A 24,246-nucleotide genomic window follows, 5' to 3' on the forward strand; every position below is an offset into this window, starting at 1 on the left:
CTTTATTTTACGTGCACAAGAGAAGCACAAGACATGAAGCGCAGTTCCCACTGAGGTTAAGGAGATTAGGCAGAGTTATTCATACATTAAGACAAACTTCCTAGGACATGTGTAGGGGTATACAAGATAACTTTTCTCATAGAGCACAGGATAATTGAAGTTCGCTCTCTGAGTGGTACAGACACACAGTTCACTCAGAGGCCTTGTCTTCTACATGAGAAATGCTCTTGTTTCTAACAAACAGATACCTACACACACACACACACACACACACATATATATATATATATCAGTCAAAAGTTTGGACACACCTGCTCATTCAAGGGTTTTTCATTATTTTTACTATTTTCTACATTGTGTTTTGTTTACAGTTTTTCTTGTATACTACATAATTCCTTACGGGCGATATGGATGCACAGTGGGTGGCACTGTTGCCTCACAGCAAAACGGTCCTGGGTTCAATTCCTGGCTGGGCGGCCAGGGTCCTTTCTGTGTGGAGTTTGCATGTTCTCCTTGTCTCTGTGTGGGTCTCCTCTGGGAGCTCCAGTTTCCTCTCACAGTCCAAAGACATGAAGGTCAGGCAAATTAGAGATAAATTGCCTATACTCAATTTAAGCTCTGGTCTTGAAGACAAAAATACTCTGATATATATCTTGAGAATTTACTTCTTAGACACGTTATCAAATAATTTGAAACCTTTAAAAAAGATTTGAAAAAAATTGGTATTGATCATAGTATTTACATTTCAGTATTCTTCTGCATGGAAGTTAAAGAGCAAATGATTTCGTTAAAATTCATTCAGTGTGACTGACAGGAGTGATGATTAGTGGAGCAGAGTTTTGACCTCCTGCAGGTTCAAATGGAGCAAAGTACGGATAGAGTGTTTCGGTGAAAGTCTGACCAGTGAAAGAGTAGATAAGAGATCCAGCCTCCACATCATAAAAGGAGACCACACCCTCCTCAAAATCCACAAACACCCCCACTGTCTCGGGATTCTTTTTCAGAGAGAAGGAGACATTGGGACCAGCTCGAGCCATGTAAGTCTCATACAACAGACCGAAAATCCAGAATCCATTTTCGGGCCTCCGTTCAATATGCTTAACCCTTTCGATGGACCCCTTAACCACTCCTAATGACCAGGCAGTTTTCCCACTGACTTGCACCTCATAGTAAAATCTCCCTGAGGAGAACCCCTCCTTTCCCAGGACACTCTCACTTTCAACAAACCTCTTGTCATTTTCAGAGAGCTCCTGTGGTTCATCTTCATATGTCACTTGTTTCCCATCAGCAGACAGCATGAGTAGTGGATGAGCTGTATCAGGATCTAGAGTCACATCCTCTGTGGAAGATGAAAAGTTAAATATTTAACATTTTAAATGCATATTAATTTAAATGTGTGTTCATGTTAATCCATGTGAATCACCTTCATTAAGGTAACATATGTTTTAATTATAGTACTTACTTACAACACCAATTTAAACATGTGTATTATCACATTATAGATGATGATCATGGAGGTTCATAACTGTTTGTATATGACAGTGTTTGTTTAAAACAATAAAATTCTGAACACTCTGTGTGGAAAGTCATACATTTGCACTTATAGGGTCACATGGCCAGATCAGTGAAAATATTACTGAATAATACAAACTCACATAGAACTTCTGTATTGGTGATATAAAATGTTTAATGAGTAATTCAGAATATTAGCGATAAAATAAGACTCACTTTCATGTTTTCTCCGTCTCCTGTTAAACTCTGAAAACAGTTGATGAATACTGTAAGTGTTATGACAAGTATGGCTATAATAGTATCATGTATAGTTTAACGGTATCATGGCAGCCGTGGTCTAAAGGTTAGAGAACCGGGCTTGCGACTGGAGGGTTGCCAGTTTGGTTCCCAAGCCCTTGAGCAAGGAACTTAACCCCAATGCTCCCCAGTCGCAAGGAGTGCTGCCCACTGGTCCTGCATCTGGTGTGTGGATTCACTACTGGGGTGTTGGATGGGTTAAATGCAGAGGACAAATTCACTGTTCACAGTGTGTGTGTGCACAATCATGGAAACTTACACTCATGTGTGTATGATAAGTAGTCTCTACTTTTATAAATATGACTTCCCGGGCAACGTTGGGAAGATTAATTAAAACTTAAGGGCACGAACTGGTTCATTTCAGGTACAATTTATATAAAAATGAAATGAGTCGCAACACCATGGAATTCACATTAAAAATGGAGAATAAATTCAACTCGTTGAGTTCAACAGAGTGTAAGGACTGTTTGTCATTAATTTTTTTCATTTATAACTACAAAATATTGGCAATGAGAGGGTCGGATGTGTCTGAAAACATGATCTTACAGTCTGAAGTTTTAACTTTAACAGATTTAACATACAGAGGCCTTGTCATCTTCCATCTTCATTTTTCATGATCTGTTCAAAGCCATTATTATTCTGATTACAGCCAACACCTCCTTTCCTTCCCACTCTCTTCCTCTCTGATAACTGAGGAGATCTCTGTCTGTCTGTCTGATATATCCCCATCAGTTGAACAAGTCACCTTAAACATGACCTGGACAGGACAGAGTTCACCTGCTTTCCCATTAAACCCACTCTGCTGCAGGACCACCCCACACAGACAGACAACTCCTCCTAAACCACCTGGATCCTCAGAGTTGTTCCTGACAAACTTTTCTGGGTAAATCACTACTACAACAAAAACTTGCTGTTTCCTTGTCAACATCAAGTGAATTCAGCAGTTCCTGATTATCATCATCACTCAACTCTTCTGCAAAGTAACTGCTTGTCTGATGTGTGATCTGCCCAAATTCTGCATCAACATCTCTCCACTCAGATACGTCACGTACACGTACTATACATCCATACATCAGCTACTGATCAAGTAAAATAATCATTTCCCCCCTACATTCTGCAAACTAATGTTTTTTGATCAAATGTGTATTTTATGTAGGCGGGTGGTGCAGTGGGCAGCGCTGTCGCTTCACAGCAAGAAGTCCCTGGGTTTGACTTCTGGGTCCTCTCTGTGTGGAGTTTGCATGTTCTCCCAATGTCTGCATGGGTTTCCTCCCACAGTCCAAAGACATCCAGGTTAAGTGAACTGGAGACACTAAATTGCCCCTAGGTATGACTGTGTGTGAGTGTGTTTGTCTGTGTGTCTGCCCTGTGATGGACTGGCGACCTGTCCAGGGTGTTTCCCCACCTTACACCCAGTGAACACTGGGATAGGCTTCACCACACACTCTAATTAGGATAAGCGGCTTTGAAAATTAGGTTTGACCGGACAACAGGTACCAGCAGTGGAGACCTCAGTAGTTGTTTTTGAAAGGTAGTATAGAGTCAGTCTCTCTGTAATAATCTACCCATACAATTTTGGGAAAGGTGAAAGACATCAATGTTGGCTGAGGCATCATTTTCAAAAATTTTTCAAAAATCTAAATTGAGAGAAAACTGAAACTCACCCTCTCGTATCTGTTTCTCTTTTTCCTCAGCGCATTCTGTAAATAAACAGAAAACATTAACCAAATTATTAATAACAGACATGGATCAGTCTATCTGATGTACAATACAGACATAAATCTGTATATTCATTTATTTTTAATTATTTAATAAATTTACTCTTTGAATTTGAGTGACTTATGTAATGAAACTGAAGATCAGCAACATTAAACTGTCATGAAAGCTCACCAGCACGGATCTTCTCAGACACAGGAAAAGAAAAGAAAAAAAAAGAAGCAGTTTTATGTTGTCAGCTATGGTGTACAATTCCTGTAGTACTAATTGAGAGATCGGTTGTGGTCTCTCTGATTACTGTAATCAATCACACAGTGAAAACAGATTGTGATGACAGTGGAGCACACGGCGGTTCCGGCTGTTACTCTTTCTGCTCGACTTTTAAAAAACGTGGGCTTTACAGGAGCACTGTCCCCCTGTCTTCCCTTCTCTCTCTGCTTTTCATATTCATTTGATACTTTTCTGTAGGATTCTACAAACATTCACATTGTCACATACAGTAATAGGCTTTGGATAATTTCTCTAACATGCAGCCTCTAAATGGAACAGTGTAAGTAATGAAACAGTCTCCCTGAGCCTCATTGTCTGAAGTAGCATAGTTCCCTCAGTAATTCAATGATTCAACATTTATGCCTGCTGGTCTATAAAATAAAAACAGAGTGGATTAAACAGTACAATTGCTGCATTGCACCTTCACAGTGACATTTCAATCAAAATACAATAGCCCATATTCAGTGTTGGAATTGTTTACCTGAACATTTTGAAAGGATTCCTGGAATGCATAAAGGGCTGCAAAGAAATATTATGACCCTCATTCATTTGATGAATAAATATCTTGTATGTGGAAATGATACACTACAGTACTACTGTTTCTCTGTCCCTCCCAGACCGACTGCCCAGTTCATTCACAACACAGCACAACATTCATGCTCCTGGGAGATTTCAACTTGTTTCCAGATACATTACAGCTCATCAGGGTCATATTACACCTGCACTGATCTCCATACTGTCTCAGTCTCCAGATATTTACAGGAGGAATCAACAACTCCTCTGTTACCAGTCACCTGAATCTGTCTTCATTCGTGATGGCTCATGCCATCCCCTTCCACAAATAGAGGTACTGGACCCCAGTGACCCCTAAAACCACACATCTGTATCCCTCCTTCCATTTTTACCAAAACACTTAATGTCCAATCACTGATTTTTAACTTTCAGAGAGGCTCACTTTTCTCTCCTCACTTTTTCTGAAATTGATTTCACAGCACTGTACCGTACTGTACTGTAGTAAGAGAGACCTCATCATCTTCTGTCCTGATTCTCCTACATTTATTCACTACTGATGATACTCAACACTTTCTGTCCTTCCCACCCTCTTTCTCCCACATCACTGACAGGATTTCTGTCTGTCAGTCAGACACACCCACTTGGATATATGTCCATTGTCTTAAACATGACCTGGACAACACAGAGCTGATCTTCCTGCCCATAAAAAATTATTCTACTGCAGGATCTCTCCACTGATGGACAGACACTCCACACTTTACACACCACCAACAATCTCACAGTTGTTCTTTATGACCAGCTTATGTTTATTGGCAAATCCTTGGCCAGAGTAATTAGATTACACCCCCTTCCATAAAATTATTTGACTGGCTGTTTATTTAGCATGGGTTTGAGTTTAAAGACCAGACAAACAGCAATGGAAGCACCAATAGGTGATTTTAGGAGGAGCTGATGAATAATTTGGACATACGTTGTGTTCCTAGAAAAAGTTAAAAATACATTAGTGTGAGATGATGCATCATTTCAAAGTCTTAGACAAAAATCAAAATCACTCACCATTTTTCACTGCATTCTGTTTTTCCAAGTCAAAGCCTGTAAACAGTCATAAAGATATACCTGAATCTGTTTATTAATTAAATACATTAATTTGTCTTCTTTCTCTGCAATGTAGTTCTATCTGGTATTGTAGGTTGTTGAGTGGTGTTGCAGTTTGTTGAGTGATGTTATAGTTTGTTGGCTGGTGTTGTAGGTTGTTGGCTGTATATTCTTTTCCATGGTGAAGGGGGCTTTGTTATGCTCTCACAAACTGGTCAAATACTGATCATGATCACATGATCAAAATACGTTTATGACACTGATTAGTAATGAACTCTGGTTGCTGTTCTTATACGTTTCCTCTGGCATGCTTTAATTACTTACTTTCTCCAAAGCCAGTAACACTAACTCCTCTTTTTCTCTCTCTCTATCATTCTGGCTCTCTCTCTCTCTGTCTTTCCCCCTCCCCTATTACTATGATGTTTTATTGTAGGATTCCATGAATACTGACATATGTAACTGCCTAAACAAAGTATTACTGTTAATAAAACTGGGTTTCCTTCAACATCAGCTTCCTCATTAGAACAACTCAATAAACTACTTAGTAACCCAGCATTTATGGTTGTCATTTTAATAAGACAACAATGGGGAAGATTAGTGAAATGTATCATTCTAACATTATATATTAACAAAATAATTTAATGGCTACAGTAGACTTATAAGCTCAGATGACACACTAAAATTACTATCTGACTCTAAGTCTTTCTCTCAGTCCCTCTGTTTCTCTCTCTCTCATCTTTTAAAGCATGTTGTTAGTGTAGGTTACTTACAGACAGACAAATATTAAACATCTCAGTCTTGTATCCTGCTCCTGCATTTTGTCTTTTACTTTTGTTTAAAAAAGGACCTTGGTTTCCTTTCCTCTCCTCCTGAACAGATTCATATAGATTGTGAAAATGTACATGAAAAAACAGGAGTCTGTTAATTACCTTTCATTCTGCGAATATAAAAAAAAAGTCCAATTAATCCAATGATAATGACTAAAACTGCAATGGATATCCAAGCAACCGCAGCTGTCCAGGTATGAAAAATGCTCTCTGAAACACAGAGACAAAATGGAAAAAATATTATTCAAAAAATAGAGAAAGAAAAACAAAATAAATAAATCAAAAAATAATGTGGGCATGGTTTCAGAGTAGGAAATAAGTCTTATCTGTGTAATATTTGAATGTTGTGTTACTCACTTGAGATGACAATCTCTGTCTCCTTCATGTGATCTCTCATTATCACTCTACAGGAGAACCTGTTGGTGTTACGGTCCTGTGCAGTGACACGTCTTTTAACATGGAATCTTTCTGGGTCACTGAGTGTCTCTGTATCTTCAGCAGGGAGAAGTTTTCCATCATTGTCCAGCCACACAATCGTAGGTTCAGGCCTCCAGTCATTTGATTCACACAATAGACTGAGTCCTTTACCAATACTGTAGCCCTCCATAGAGATCACTGGCTGGGTTCCCACAGCTGTTAAAAGCAGTGACAGCAAAGACAGTCATTGTCAGAAAAGATGTTGAAAGTAGCAACTGTTAATTATGCTTTAAATGAGGAACGAGTGTCACCTTCAACATTGACTTGAACAGTAATATCATCAGACCAGTCTTTTGACTGAATATAACATTTGTATTTTCCTTCATCAGAAACTTTCACTTTGGAGAGTTTTAATGAAGTGTTGCCTTTCTGCAGTTCCTCTTTAAACAGTGATGTCCTCCCTCTGTAAGACTGAAACTGATATTCATTCCTGTCAACATCATCTTTGTATAAATGCACCAGTGAGTCTGATGTATGGAGTCTAGACCACTCCACTGTCATGTCCACAGCACTGATGCTAGGTTTGAGAGAACAGGGCAGAATCAGATCTTCACCAGCTCCAACAACAAGAGGACCATCTGGACCAACAACCTGAAACTGATCTAGAATCAGACATACAGAGTTGAAAAATACATTCCTCATTCAAAATGATGAGCTAATGAGGCAACATAACTTGAACAAAACATGCCCATGTCTTTTGGTAAGTAAGTCAACTCTACACACACGCAGTCTTACAAGATACACATACACACATAATCACACCAAAGTGTAAAGATTCAAAGTATGGTTTACCTGATCTGGACACAGTAATGTATTGAAGGAAGAGAAACACTGCAAGTAGGGATTTCATTGGTGAAAGAAACAGTTCCGTAAAAAACACAACCGAATGTGCAGTTTAGCAAACTAAAACGCATTCTACTATTTCCAGTCAAAATACTTATCTTGTAATGAAAAGACAATATGATAAACTAGAAGCACACAGTCTGAAGGACATTTATACCTATAAGCCTCACAATTAAAATGAAAAATTCAGCGCTTTGCAAAATGTAAAAAAATAAATCAAACAAATGTAAATGTACTTTCCGTTTCACACATAGTTTATGGTGATCACATTGCTGCGCCTCTCCCATAAACTGTAGATCATTAACTTTACTCAGATTCTCAGTATCCGCCTCCTCACGAGTTTAGTGCCCAAAACCTGGTCTTTGGTCTTTAGCCTTCTGGTGTTTCTTGTCATACACGTTGACTAAACATGTAGATGCGATAAGCAAATGTTTTATATTTCACAGCAAAGGAAAAAGAAGGCAATTTTTCTGACCATTTGAACACAAAAATATGATGTTTTATTATTTTACTGTCAAATTCAAGAGATCAGAAACTTATCTGACAGGTGTACAATCTGTTTCCAGGAGAGCAGCAGAATAAATGTGAATCTTCTGTACTGGCTGAATGCCGAACACTATGACATAAGTCATTAAAACAGTAAAAGAAATGTACCAAATATACTAGTGTTCACACTTAGGCCTAAAACTCATGAACATAAACACCAGAGAGAGGAGAGAAAGAGAGAGTTCTAAATGTTTGAATGAAGTCCTGTACTAAGGCAGTTTACAACTTGACAGTACATGGATATAGTAATGTCCCAAAGTCAACAACCACCCACACACTGGCACACATTCAACAATAGCGTAATAATATAAAATGCCCTGTGTTCATTTATGTCTGACTTTATTCACTGTTCTCACTCTGAGGGAAAACCAATGACATTGACAAGTACAGACCTACATTATGAATATGAGTAGAGATATTTAATAACAGCTCTTGAAAGATTGAGGCTCTATAGTATAATCTGATATTCTGTACTTAAGAATACAAGTTAAATTGAGCTACAAGTGCATCATGTGCTTCAATCATTACAGTGTTCTTGCTGTAAGTATGTTTTTGTGTATTCAATTCCAAATTGGTTTTGGGGGCAAGATAGCAGTAATAATTTGGGTGAACAGGTTAAATATGTGTCTTTCATGGGTAATGGGCATACACACTTTTTACCACTCACACACACACACACACACACACACACACACACACACACACGTTAACAATGGCATACACACTCATTACTCAGCTATGCGGGAGCAGATTAAATTTTTTAAACACTTAATTGATGTCCTTTGCTATTAACTGCCTAGGGACTTTACTAGGGATAGATAACAATTTATCACACAGATACAGTGACATGAGAAAACACGCAACCACCTGCACATTAGCACACATTCAACAGTTAGTGTAATAAGATGAAATCTTTTCTCTTCACATCTGACTTTGTTCACCATCTCTCCTATTGGCAGAATCAGCTCTAACGTATCAATATAAGCAAACATTTAATATCTACCTCTGAAAACAAGTTCTGTATTATTTCTGAAGACTAAGGCTATGCACTGTACAACATAAGTAATGATGGGGTCACGTCATGGAATATTCCAGATCTTTATTGTATATACACTCATGTGGTTAGAATATAATCTCATTTTCTGTAATTTGATTTGAATGCAAGATGTGTGCAGTACTCTATATAACCTCTGTGTTCTCTCTCTGTCGCTCTGTCTTTCTCTCTCTCTAACACATGTCTTTCTCAGCAGGACTGGATTTGCCAACCCCTGCACTAGATCATTTAGTAGACGAGGCAGAATACAAACCATCCCTTAAGGTCAATGGTACAATTACTACAGCTGAGTTCAGTTTCAGACCAGATACAAGAAAGACCTCACGCTGCGAGCAGGGTTCGAACCTGCGCGGGGAAACCCCATTGGATTTCAAGTCCAACGCCTTAACCACTCGGCCATCGCAGCCACACCTGTCCATTGTTGTACAACAAAAATATCGCATAGCACTAAATCAATAGTAGCATACCACAGATTTGCCCTTGTGTGATTACTGTCAAGGATGTTTATGTAGCAAATATTAATTTGGATAAGGAAATTTCAGAGTAGATTATAGTAAAATCAGGATGCTATCACATTATCTTGTACCATGTTTTTCATTCACATTTATTCATATCTCTCATTCCTGTATCATGAGTTACTTTTATGGCAGAGGTCAGAAGCCTCTGGAGTGAACGTGGGCTTAACACTTAATGACAGAAAACCATACACAGGAGTCATACCCACAACTGTAGAGTAACCAGACAATTGTTCTCATCTCTACTCCACTACATTTGCCTATAGTATGTGACATAAGGTGAGACTTATCAATTCAATGAGTGGAACAGGAGGAAACCAGAAAACAGACGTAGATGTGCAGAGTTTATTACAAGTGCGCACCAGACCCTGAACCAATGGCCAAGTTCTGAACAAACGCAGTTCTCATTTGTAGCTTGAAACAAACTGACAGACAAACATTGTGATTTATACCAAGAAAGAATTATATTAAACAAACATTAAGATAAAGCTCCATACAACTTACACAGTTGTATCACGGCCCTGAACAGCGGCAGCATGCAATGTAACTTCTCTTAACGTTCATTCAAATGAGCACCAGATTTATGTTTAAAGTTAATAGCATGGGTCATGAAAGTGTCGTTTACAGTCCCGGGCAGGATCATTTACTGCGTGACCATTCCACTCTAAGCAAAATTTCTTTTGATTGGACAGAGGGATTTCAGCTTCCTGTTGTGAGGTAGAGGAGGTGTGACTCAATCTGACATGTGATTTTCTCTTTACTTGAGTCTATGTCACACCCATGTAACTTCCAGCTCACAGGCTTGGCTCATACCTGACCAGACGACCCTATGCTCGTTGACAGACATACCAAACTGTAAAAGATTTTTCAAAAGGTGAAAAAAAGTTTTAAAAACCAAATCAAACCAATCAGACCAAACGAAATTTGACAAGAATTTGAGTAAGAACGCGATAGCATCGTCGTTTTAGAACAAACTGTAACGACCTCATCTCCTCCCTTGCTGGTCTCAGCGTCGCCGGTTTACTGATCACTGGCCTGATCACTCTTCATCCCTCTCACCTGCTTTAACTCTCATTCCCCTCTCTATTTAAACCTCACTGTTGGAACACATCCCTGCGAAGTCTACACTCTCCATGTGCTCTCTAAGCCACCTCACAACTGTCAAGTTCAATTCAACTCGGCCCCCTGGTAACCCATTACCAACTGAGTGTTCTGTGAGTTCATTGTATTTTGTTTGCATCTAGTCCTAGTCCCCTGGTAACCCAGTTTGTATTTAGTCGTGGTCCCAGATCAATAGATCAATAGTACTTCTTCTTTTGGGCTTGCAGGCATATTCCTGCACGTACTCAAACATCACATTCTCGCATGACTTCCTCTTTGTTATATTTTCACTGTTCAACCTAAAACGACACTTAATATTGCAGCTTAAGACTTAAGATTAGGCAGAATAGACATTCAGACAGTGTTAATGCTTAAATAGTTTTCTACAATAGAATCAAGACTCTCATATACATACACTAATGACAAAAATGGCGTTTTACAGATGGATGCTTCATAACTTTGTGTGTGATGAGAGTGTTTGTGTGTAACACTCACAGACATGTAAATACCAACACACACAACTGTGAAGCTTCTGACCTCTGACCCCTGTCAGCAGAGCTGCACAGCACAGCCAGTCTCTAGTCACTCTCTTCTCTTGCTTCATCTGTAACTGCAGCGAAACATTTTATAGTTTTCACTTTCTTTAGTCAGTTCGAAAAACAGGAGCCAAAACACCATCACTTTATTCTGAGGTAAAAGTTACAGATATGGTTGACCTCTGCTCAATAGACAACCTTACTGGACACAAAACTCCAACAGCTTATTAACCAAATACATTTATTATACTGTCAAACCTTATTCCAGAGATCTGTATGTTTTCAATCTGTATTCAGTAGCTAAGGTGTAGTCACTAACTAACAAACAATAAGAAATGTTTTCATTAAAAATTCAAATGTTAAGTAAATCACATTAACTTGGTCATAAAAAAGCAGGACGTTTTGATAGTTGAGCCCTAATCTTTTTTTTTTTTTAAATGTATAAAGTAACAGGCTACAATGATTGCTAAACTGATAACACGCAATTAACACACATACACACACACACACACACACACACACACACAACTGGAGCAATAAGGAAAAATGGCCTTTTTCATGGACACCTGCATGTCCTATTGTCTTGCACTTTCATCTTTTCACCACTAGGAGGTGTGATTGACAGTGAGTGAAACTGAAAGCACCTGGATGACATGGCATTTTATCACACAGAAAACACTCTTTAACATTTTAATAATGTTTGAACAATTTCTTGATATGAAAAATGTAATACTAAATCAAAAAAATCCAAATGAAAAAAAAAAGAAAAATACAAGACAGGCTAAAAATGATTATTTTTATTGACTATTACTGATTATCATCTATTGTTATTATTATTATTATTATTAGTCAGTGATCCACTCCTGAAGTGAAAATTTAGTTCAGTTCAAATTTATTGTGTCTGTCTTTGTGTTAAACAGACATCGTCAGAAAAAAATGCTTTACATGATAGTATGCCTAAGACTTTCAATGAAGAAGCACAAGGCAAGAATGATGATGAAAAACATTGTTTGGTCACTAGGGAAGCCTTCAGAGAACCAGTCTTAATCGGACAGGTGAAACTAAGCTCAACTGAACAGAAACTCGTGAAGCCAATGGTTGAATTACTCACCGACTAAACCAAATGAAACAGAACACCGGCCAAATCAAGGAAAACAGAACCTCTAAAAGGCCAGTGGTGGGCGGAGTGAGATCCAGAAGGCGACAACATTATAATTGTAAACAAAGATTATTGTTATTTGACCACCCAAAGAGACCACCCTGTTCCGGCAAAAAGGAATTTACAGCCAGCAACATCGAAAACCCGAGCCCCACCAACCAACATATTGTGTTGCAGGCTGGTAAAACGCTGTTTAGGATTCACGTTTGTTAATCCCCTGATAATTCAGGTTGTCTTGAGTCCTGTTTGTGGATAAAGGTGTGACAAGAGACTGAGGGCTTTGATGGTCACGGGTGGTCACATCTGTTCTCATTAAAAACACGGCTGGAGTTTTTGCACAATTCACCATGTTCATAAAAGCACAGACATGTCTGAGTAACACGTTCATTAGATCTGTTTATTTAATTTTTTTTTTAAGAATTTTTTGACAAGACTTGTCAAATACTGCTAATTAAAAAACGATTTTAAAAAATGCTGTGTCCGATTCGAATTTGATATTTACATCTTAACATGTCGCAGCTTATCATTTAAATGGCTGAATGAAAGGAACAGGTGAACATTTATTCAGTGCGAGAGACAGGAGTGATGATCAATGGCCCTGAGATTTTACTTTCATAATTATAATAGGGACAGAAGTATGGACAGAGTCTCTCAGTGAAAGTCTGATCAGCGAAAGAGTAGAGATGAGAGATGGCCTCCACGTCATAAAAGGAGACCTCGCCCTCCTCATAATCCACAAACACCCCCACCTTCTGGGGTTTCTGTTTCAGAGAGAGGAGAACTGGGGAATCAGCACAAGCCTCACACTTATTTTCATTCCTCAAACACACAGTCCAGATTCCGTTCTTAGGGCACCGTGTAACATACTCCGTCCTGTTAACAGACTCTGTAGCCACTCCTAAATACCAGTCCGTTTTCCCACCGACCTGCACCTCATAGTAAAATCTCCCTGAGGAGAACCCCTCCTTTCCCAGGGCACAGAACCAGTTATTAAACCTCTCTGGGTTGTCAGGGAGATCCTGTCGTGTGTCTCCATGTCTCACTTGTTTCTCATCATCAGACAGAATGAGGTTGGGATGTGCCGTATCAGTTTCCAGGGTTACATCCACTGTGGAAAATACAGAGAACATTGATGTAATTGTGTGTGTTAATGATAGTCCTTTACAGATTACAACTGTATCTTGATTAAGATGATATCTGATTGAATCACAAAGTTTTTCTTAACACAAACCCAGTGTGCATCGTTAACCCTGTGTGGTGGTAATGACATAGTGAGGCAGACCGGTAAACTGACGGTTATAGATTTGAATCCCAAACATAATGGTTCACTGTTGATGTGTGTGTGAGTTAGACGCTGAACCCCATGGTTACTCCAGAGGTGTGTGTGTGTGACATGGAAAGTCATATTCATAAGGTTCTTTGGTTAAGTCTATCAGCTGCAAAACTAGAACTGGACCATTCGACATGTTTAAATGATCAGCTTTTATATCCACTGTGGATAATGTTTAAAGAGGTTAATATCTGTTTGAATCAAACAGTTTTTACTAAACTACGAATTCCCTCATTACATGGGTGTACAGCTTAGATATTAATCTAACATCTCACTAATAGACACGTTCACGCTTACAGGATCCCATGACCAAACCATTCAAAATATCACTGTGCGATATTGTCTAAAGCCATAGTTTTTTTTCATTACTGATAAAATGAGGCTCACCTGCATATTTTCTTCGTGTCCTGTTAAACTCTGAAAACAGACAATGAACATTTTGAGTGTTATATCATGAATTTTATGTCAGTAATAACATTACTTTACATAGTCTCCAGTGTTATAAATGTGACTTTTGTTGGGCAGTCTTGAGAAGGTTGGTAAAATTTCAATGACAGGAAGAGTGAGACGGTTCTTTTAAGGTAGAGTTTAGATATAAATGAACTGAGTAGCATCATCACAGTTAAAAATGGAGAAAAAGTCCGAGCCATGAAATCTCACACAGTGCTTTTTGAAGTCAGTCAACAGTTTATTTCCTTCCCTTTCTTTGCCTGTCTCTCTGATGTGTCCAAATAGGTCATCAACCGTCACCATCACTCATGCACCTAAAACAGCCACGAATGGTCTGTAGACTGAATCACTGCAGACACTAGTAGGTGCTATAACTCCTCTGTAATTTTTCTGTATGTCAGGTCCATGAACTACCAAATTCTTTCTTACCATCTTTCTGCTCATATTATTGCACATATATTCACGAATCCACTAAGAAACTAAAGCAGTCATATGCAAACTATCACTCTTTCATGAGATAATTATTTCATATTGGCACCTGTTGACTTTTAAATGTTAAAAGGAAGTGCCCAGACAGTTTTATAGTGATCGACCGACCCATACAGATTAGCATTGTGAAGAGTTAAAGACATCAAAATAAGCCAAAACATTATTTAGGACAGGCAAAATATGCAAGAAATAAATAAATAATCATAGCTGAGAAAAGAACCAGACTCACCCTCTCGTATCTGTTTCTCTTTTTCCTTGACGTATTCTGTAAATATGCATTGACAACAGTAGCCATGTTATTAACAACCACGGAGTGGCATGTCATGTTGGCTTTCCCTTTGTAAATCTATTTTTTCATTAAATACACAAACCGGTCTGCTCTCTCTGGTTGGAGTAATCCAGTAATTATGTCTGAACCTACTATTTTTAGACCAAAATTAAACTGAAAACCTAATTTTTGAATTTACTCCTCACAGTTAAACAGCTTAATATTATGAAACTGCAAGTCCGTTACATTGATCCGTGTATGTGATAGATAAAAATTAGTGAGAACTCTAAACTTATTACTATGATTAACAAGATGGTGAGATTATTGAGTTAAATGTTTGAATCATTTAGTTTTTGACAACAACACAGAGGCTTTGGTTACAGTTTTTAACAATTATTAAGTTATTAAGTGCATATCTCACACTTAGAAGATCACATGACCAGATCAGTTAAAAAATACATGCAATAATGATACAAACTTATATAGCGTGTTCTCAGTTACGTTAAAATGAGACAGACCTGCATGTTTTCTTTCTGTCCTTTTCAACTCTGAAAACAGATAATGCATGTTTTCAGTATTATGATTATATTGCATGTTTTTGATAAACAGTGTCCACTGTCATAAACATTACCATGGTTTAACAGATCTGGGCTGTTTCATTGTTAAAAAAAAAAAAAAGACTTAAACTTACTGAGTGATAGTGTCATGGCATTCAGTTCATAAAGAAAGACGCGAAATGTTAAAATAAGCGTTTATCCTCTTTCCGTGCCACAATATATTTTTAAATGCTATTTAGTCAGTGAAGGCTTCAGTTTGATCATTGACTAAATTTTAGTAGGAGGTATACTGTGAATGAACTGGAGCTACATTTACACTGACAGTGTAGAATTGACAAAGGAGGCTCACATATACACTCATAGTGTCGAGTGTCAAGTGAAACTGCTGTGTTCTGAATTACAATCTAGTCAAAGGGTTTATCCTTGTAAAAAAGAAGAGAACATCAGATCTGATGCAAGCATTAAAAAAAAGTCAAAACGCACCCAAATCTAAACTGAGAGAAGAAACAATTTGACCTGATTAACAGTTAAAATACAATAATAATATAGACATATAGAAATAATATTGGGAGAAAGCATAATAAATAAATACATGACACTAGTAAAGACTGCATAAGCCAATTACACACAATATCTTTTTTAAAAGATAAAAGTCCATGACTTTACCTTTCATTCTGAGAAGAAAACAGATCATTATAACTAATCCCATGGTAATGACTGAAAATAAAACCGAAATCCAGATAACATGAGCCCTCCAAGTATGAAAAACTGCACCTGAAACACAATTAAAATAGATATTTACTTCATGAAAATGCAACAAATTAACACACAAAATATAAATGAGATCTAATTTATAGTTGCACATTTTGCTGTACAAGCTGGATATGTGCTATATTTAGTGTTGAATTACTTACTTGATATAACAATCTCTGTCTCTATCAAATGGTCTCTCAGTATTACTCTGCAGTAGAACCTGTTGGTGTTACTGTCCTGTACAGTGACACGTTTTTTAACATGGAATCTTTCTGTGTCTCTGAGTGTCTCTGTATCTTCAGCAGGGAGAACGTTTCCATCACTGTCCAGCCACACAACTTCAGGTTCAGGCCTCCAGTTATTTGATTCACACATTAGACTGAGTCCCCCATTAATACTATAGCCCTCCATAGAGATCACTGGATAGGTTCCCACAGCTGTTAAGAGCAGCGAAACAAAAAAACCCAGCCATTTTTGGGGAAAAATGTCTAAAATATTTACCAGTAATTATGTTTTAAATGAACAATAAGTGTCACCTTCAATACTGACTTGAGCAGTAATATCATCGTGCCAGCTTTCTGACTGGATTAAACATTTGTATTTTCCTTCATCAGAGAATTTCACCCTGGAGAGTTTTAATGAAGTATTGCCCTTCTGCAGTTCCTCTTTAAACAGTGATGTTCTCCCTCTGTAAGACTGAATCTGCTTTTTGTTATTGTCAACACCATCTTTGTATAAATGCACCAGTGAGTCTGATGTATGGAGTCTAAACCACTCCACTCTCATGTCCACAGCACTGATGTTGGGTTTGAGAGAACAGGGCAGAATCACATCTTCACCAGCTCCAACAACAAGAGGACCATCTGGACCAACAACCTGAAACTGATCTGTAATGGAAAACAAGAGTGTTAAAAAATACATCTTTCATACAACAACATGATAAATCAATGAGACAGCTGTCATCAGCACCCTTAACTGCTGGTTGGTTGAGTAGATACAAATACATTATCGCTGAAACACAATACACCCACACACAGACCTACACAAACAGACCCAGACAAACACCAAAAGGCTGAAAAAGTTCAGTGACAATGATTTTCTTGCTTTAGACAAGGTTGTGCCCTTAATCAACAGGAAAATCTGCAAAGCAGAGTTTGTTCCTGATAGACATTTTACATAAAACAGCTACTTAATGTACAGAGGTTACCAAGATAAATGACTTTTTAGTGTTAGAAATGCTCTGGAATAAAAAAAAAAAAAAACAGATTTAAAAAGATGTTTCTTATATACTATGACCAAAATGACAGATTATTGCCTTTGCAAGGGGACATTTAGTAAGAGGACATTAGTGAGAGAAATGGGTGGTTTACCTGATCTGGTCAGTATGAGCTGATGAAAAAATGCAAAAATCAAACAGTAATCAGGTGTCATTCCCTAATTGCCAGATATCCACTGTCAAGAGCAAAAAAAGTCCTGTGCTGTACTTTCTTTATAAACCCCTGAAGCTCCTCTAGAGGTCTTTGCGGTACACTTGTGACACGTTAAGAACACCTTATTCGTATTTAAATATGCATGTAGAGTGAGTACCCGGTGTTTTTGCGGAGTCACACATTTTTGTTGTTTTGACAACAACGGCAATAATGATGGGAAAGATTTTTTTTTGGTTCTCTCAAGGTGTTTATGGTAACCCATCAGAGGTAACCAGGCCAAAAATGTAATCTGTCCAGGAGATCTGACTTTCCCGCAGTTTCGTCAAGTACCACCAGCATTCCAGTACTGGAGAAGTTTGTTTGACTTCTTCTCTCTTAGCTTTTTTCTTCCTACACACAACCATATCTAGGGTATCACATGAAGTAATATGTAAACCTTACTATAACTGATGAAGAGCCGTTGGATCAAATGGTTCACTTATAAATGTGAATAGATGAGAGTCTTTAACGATAAGAGCTGCAGCACTGAATGGAGTGATAACATGGCATAATAGTGAGGAACTGTTATTTCTCAGGAAACAAGGAAATGATTAGAGAAAACTGGAATCTTGGAAAAGTTATGCTGGGTTCAGACTACACGATTTCAGCTCGATTTTGACACGGTTTTGTCGTCGCGGACATACTTCCAGCTTCGGGCCCGAATATGAATGTCTGGAACGATGAACGGGCATCTTTACCCCTTGACATAATCTAAGAACAGTGATGTTGCGTCTGAGAATGAGGTACCTCACGACGAAACAAGACACACGACATGAAAAGTCTAGCATGTCAAGAATTTTTTGGTATTTTCCTGCCTAGTCTGACATCTCCTGTGACATGAACCTTGACATTGACCAATAGGATGAATGACAGTCCTCCTTTGAAAGGCAACATATGATGATTGGCTGGAGTCATACTTGTAGCGTGGCTAGTCTCCTGGCCAAGACACAGCAAGAATTTATGGCACTATGATTGCCTAGTCTGACACACTGGCCGTCATGGCCAAAATATCGTGTAGTCTGATCCCAACATTACATGTTCAACTCAAATGCCACAGTTTGGGATCCAATCTAAATTCTGATTAAACCCAAACACACATTTTTAATGTTCTCATGGGTGTCTTTGGAGTCAGCCAGTTTATAATACCTATCCATAACACTTTATCCTTAGCACCATTACTTTTAACTGTAGATTAGACACAGTGTTTTTTTAGTTATGAGAACAGGTGCTTCAAATCCTGGATATCTAATATTTCTGAGACAGGAAGCAGCTACAATGTCAGTAATGTGAAAAAAAAAAAACTAAATGATGTCTCTATGGTTGAGTTAAAAGGTTCAGTAACATGTCAGCAACAGGGCTCCTTCAGTGTGGATGTCTGAAGGTACTTGCACCTGTTCTGTGGTTAGACTACAGGCCCTGGAAGAAAAGTGGGGTCTCTCTCTCTCTCTCTCTCTCGCTCTGTGAGTGTGTGTGCGTGCACGTGCATGTGTGTGTGCGCGTGAGAGAGCGAGAGAGAGAAAGAGAGAGTTGCAAAACTTGTCTGCTGTCAATAACATTCATGGAGCAATATTTCTTTTCAGACAAATTTAGAGAAATTTAGTAGGGTTCATTTTAACAGCCTAAAATAAAAATAAATTCTTTTAAAAATAATAATACAAAAATAACATCATAAAAATATTAGTCTCTCTCTCTCTTGCTCTCTGACTATATACTTTTGCTCATGTGTATTTGTGTTTCTAGTGAAAATAACAATATCTACTTCCTCCTTACAGACATCAGATTGATTACTTACCTGCTCTCCTGTCCTCTTGTATTTCTAAACAGCAACATCTGGTGGCCAAAGAAAATCACTTTCTTAAACCTCGTCTGCTTAAAACTATGTCCTTGCATCTATAGTGCTGAATATGAGTATGAAAATAATAATACTTTTCTGGCCCAGTACCTTACTTTAGCAAACAGTGTGGTCAGGTGTCCTGTTAAAGTGATGGATCAAATCTTTAAGGTTCAGCATGCTGCAATGTGATTTTATTCATTTATTTATCATTCATTTTCCATGTGTCTGTAATAGCTGTTACCAGATGGACCAGATGGACCATGGAAACATGAACACCATTCCTGAGTACTCAGGCTATGTCCCAACTAGGGCTTTGTATCGGCAAGGACCTTGTGATACAGTATCTTTCCATATGTTACATAGATTATAATGCAATACACTATCACAATATATTGCAATGTTGCATATTGTGTGATATAGTTTGACACAAAAAAAAAAAAAAAAAAAATATATATATATATATATATATTAGGGATGTGCCAATCAAGTTTTTTTTGCCCCCAGTTCCGATCTGAGTCTTTTAATATATGGTATCTGCCGATACCAAGTTTATTTTCCTAGATAATACAGCTGTACAGTGCTCATTTCATGTACATTAAAGGTATTAAAATCGATTCAATGTATATGCTTGGCAAATGAAAAGCATCCAAGCATCCAAAATGCCTGCATTGAAGCTATTGCTTTTTTTTTATCTACCTTTTTATTTTACAAAATAACAAAGTGAACCTTGTCGTAAAGCCTCGGTAGAGCAGTGTCTGAAACGTAGTGTCAAAAGGGTAGGGCGTTCTGTGGCTCCAAAAGACCGCAGTGAAGTTAGCCTGAAACATTACACTAAATCCAGATGAATAACAATTTAAGGCACGTTGTTGCATCCTACTGTTTATTCCACTGTTCGTCTTGCACGGAGATGGCGTTTCAAAATAAAAGTCCCTCGAAAGTTCATGCATACTGAAGGGTAAACGTGTGTATTGAAAGTAGAATATCGGTGAAGTATAAGGCCAGGCATGGTCAACAAATTTTGAATATTTATATTTTGTGTTCCGTTTCTCTTTAAACAGTAGTAAAGGATTACTCATGATTGCTCCTCTGAATAATAACAATACCTTTTGAAAACACATTTTGGGACTTTTCTGTTTAAAGGTTCGACCTGGTTCTAGTGACCAACCAGGTATCTAGACATTTTATTTTAACTTAGATTTCAGTAATTTAGTAGTGTCAATGAAATTACCATAAACGTATGATTGTGAAATTTCTCAAAAAAGTGAAATTGGAATACATATCTAAAATGAATCTGGGTCAACTTCAAAGGTCAGGCCTGGTCCTAGTGACTAACAGATGTAGACATGTCATTTCATCTTAAATATCATTAGCACCCTGGTACTGATGAAATAAACAAATAAATACAGTTTTGAAACTTCTCGGAAATTTGAGAAATCACGTAACACTGAAAAAAGGGTGCAGCCGTGGTCTAAAGGGTAGAGAACCGGGCTTGTGACTGGAGGGTTGCTGGTTTGATTCCCAGGCCCAACATCCCCAGCTGTGTCTGGTGTGTGTTCACTACTGGTGTGTTGGATGGGTTAAATGCAGAGGACAAGTTCACTGCTCATTGTTCACAGTGTGTGTGTGTAATCACTGAAACTTAATTTAAAAAAGTCCTAGTGACCAGCCAAAGGATGTAGACATATCATTTCATTTTATATGTCAGTAACACCCTGGTATTGATGAAATAAACATAAAGTTGTGAAACTTCTCAGAAATTTGTGAAAACAGATTATATATATAAAAAAGCGCTTTTTGGGGTCAATCTTAAAGGTCAGCCCTAGTCCTAGTGACCAACCAAAGGATGTAACATTCATTTAATCTTATATGTCAATAACACTCTAGCAGTGATAAAATAAACACATAAATATGGTTGTGAAAGCTGTTAGAAATTTGTGAAATCAGAAAACGTGAAGCATCTTGCACAGAAAATTGGACTGTATTAGCTGGATGGTAAAACGTGGAAAAGGAGTGCTGAATGAAGATGGTTAAGTTGATTTCAGCTCTTAGCGCACGTTTGTATGTGGGTGTTTTTATGGGAATGTAGATCTTTCAGATCAGTTTGAGAAGAGCCTATGGTTTACGTGTTCCACATTTTATCTTAAGTGTCTAATGAAGCGTGGGACTCGCACTGGTCTGGTCCTGGTCTTGACTTGGTCTCACCCTGCCTTGGTCTTGGTTTTGACTTGGTCTCGACCCCTCAAAGTCTCTCAGAACACTCTGGTCTTGGTCACGACCTAGTCTCAGTTTAGGTGGTCTTGACTACAACATTGCTCTGTGGTATTAAGATCATTAAGGTGAAACACTCACACACTGCTTGCATAGTGATATGCTTACGCATACATCCTAAATAACATGCACGATATATGTGCATCCCACCATAATGTACATGTCTCCATCTTGTGCATTCTTCCATATAGGTACATTTCCTTTATCCTCAGACGATTATGGGCTCATATTAACCATATGATATTTCATATTAATTAGGGTTAAACAGAGTTATTTGGTCAACAAAACAGAGAGATCTCTGGGTAGTGTTGTTATTATAGAATTCAGCCCTGCTGTATATACAGTTATTATACCATCATAACTCAGAATTTCTCTGTCATTAAAGAAATATTTTTAGTGACAATCATTCCAGATCTGGCTAAATCACATGCTGACCTAATGAAAAATAATTTTATTTTTTTTATTTTAGAAATGTATTTTGCGAAATATGTCCATTAATTTAACTTAGTACGCCTAGAATGTGACAGTCCAGATACAGTAATACCAAAAGCTCTTAAAATGTTGAATTAAAACATACGTTATCATGTTATGTATATTCATTAAAAACAACTGATGCAAACATTTACACGGCATTATACATGTTTCTGTATAATCAGATAAAAACCGAAATAAATGACCATAAAGGAAAGAAAATGAGAAAACTGTATTTTTACACCACTTTGCTGTAACAAATAAGAGATGCTATGTGTGGAATAACAAGGAACGTATTAAAATAATACAGTAAATAAACTTTGTCAAATATCTGTTTACACACGTTTATAATGAAAGATGCATAGTATGGGAAACCATTTTATTAATCATCATCTAGAATCATTTTACAATCATTTTATTCCTCATAGTCTGTGACTGTAAAGTCATCACAGTGCAGTGAGAAATTACTCAACACTGCCTCTGAAGCTACAGAGAGAAATTGAAAAATGACAGATTACGATGTCTCGGTAACTGCATGCTGTCTCTTGTGTTCATCAGATTTAGCTGTAAAACAGAAAAAAAGTTCATTTGATTGATCAATTATTCAGTGAAACCGTTTTGGTTTTTTTTGGGTTTTTTTTCAGTTTCTCCCCTCTGCATTTATTTACTGCATTTATTCTGTATTTATTTTTCTGCGTTAATTTACTGATAAATGAGTATAGAAGGAAGGTTAAGTTGTCTGATCTTTTTATTCCCATTTCAATCATCTCATATCATTAACTTTATACATGAAATGTGTATCATTAGTATATATAATGTAATTGTAAATAATGTAAATGTCTCAGGCATCACAGGAGGACATAACACCTTGGATCATGTCCACACAAATGTGAGTGAGGCCTACAAAGCCACTCCCCTCCCCTACCTGGGACAATCTGATCATCTTTCCTTGTTCTTGCTTCCCAAATGCAGCCTGGTCATTAAACATGTGAAACCCACAATGAGGATCGTCAAGATCTGGTTGGAGGGGGCTGACTCTTCTTCAGCGGCAATCCCAGCACACAGACTGGAGAGTGTTTGCTGCCCATGCCACCACAGACTCTCAGATTAACATCGATTCATACACCAACTCTGTCCTAGATCACATCAATGGGTGTGTGGACAGAGTGACAACGCACAAACAGATAAAAGCTTTCCCCAATCAGAAGCCTTGGATGAACAGAGAGGCTTGCCTCCTGCTCAAAGCCAGAGATGCAGCCTTCAGGCCTGGAAACCGAGAGGCTTACAGCTCAGCCAGGGCTGACCTGAGTAGGTGAATCTCCCAGGTTAAACACATATACAAACAGAGGATCGAAGAGTGCTTCAACTCCTCGGACCCCAGGCGCATGTGACAAGGTATACGGACCATCACAGACTTCAAACCACCCAGCACTGAGCCCCCATCCAGTTCTGCCTCGCTCCCTGATGAGCTCAAATACTTTGATGCTCGATTCAACCATGGAAACAAGGAGGTCACCCTCAAAGCGGATCCCCAACCTGATGAACTGCCTCTCTCACTGTCCATCTCTGAGTGTGGTATTAGACTGAAAAGCACTCCAGTGGGTGATGAAAACTGCCCAACATATCTCTGGCACCCATTTGCCCACCATTGAGAACATTTACAATAAATGCTGCCTGGGCAGGGCAAAAAGCATTATCAAGGATGCATCCCACCCTAACTACTTTTTACTCTCTTTTTTACTCTCCTCCCATCCAGCAGGTGTTACATGACCCTCCACTCCTGCACCAGCAGGCTCAGAGAGAGCTTCTTCGCTGAGGCTGTGACCCTGCTGAACTTCACGCCACAGCGCTAAGCTTTACTGCACTCATTACTGCATTGTCCCAGTACTTTCATAT

The 24,246-nt window shown here is 38.1% G+C and overlaps 2 protein-coding genes and 1 non-coding gene across 3 annotated transcripts; all 3 read right to left on the minus strand.

Moving 5' to 3' along the window:
* Positions 1-794: 794 nt before the first annotated feature.
* Positions 795-9,569, minus strand: LOC115816320 (butyrophilin subfamily 3 member A3-like). Its single transcript, XM_030779276.1, has 5 exons — positions 9,476-9,569; positions 6,959-7,309; positions 6,588-6,863; positions 1,217-1,339; positions 795-1,129 (listed from the first exon to the last, which is right to left on the minus strand). The coding sequence occupies exons 1-5, from the start codon at positions 9,567-9,569 to the stop codon at positions 795-797; spliced, it is 1,179 nt and encodes a 392-aa protein (XP_030635136.1).
* trnas-uga (transfer RNA serine (anticodon UGA)) lies at positions 9,475-9,556 on the minus strand. Its single transcript has one exon. It is a non-coding gene; the product is annotated as a tRNA-Ser (tRNA).
* A 3,452-nt stretch (positions 9,570-13,021) lies between the features above and the next one.
* Positions 13,022-18,485, minus strand: LOC115816322 (butyrophilin subfamily 1 member A1-like). The gene is made up of 5 exons (XM_030779277.1): positions 18,422-18,485; positions 16,845-17,195; positions 16,470-16,745; positions 16,222-16,329; positions 13,022-13,569 (listed from the first exon to the last, which is right to left on the minus strand). Exons 1-5 carry the CDS (start codon positions 18,483-18,485, stop codon positions 13,022-13,024), a joined length of 1,347 nt encoding a protein of 448 aa, XP_030635137.1.
* Positions 18,486-24,246: the final 5,761 nt, after the last annotated feature.

The sequence above is a fragment of the Chanos chanos genome, chromosome 7 (genome assembly GCF_902362185.1).
Source record: "Chanos chanos chromosome 7, fChaCha1.1, whole genome shotgun sequence".
Taxonomy (NCBI): Eukaryota; Metazoa; Chordata; class Actinopteri; order Gonorynchiformes; family Chanidae; genus Chanos; species Chanos chanos.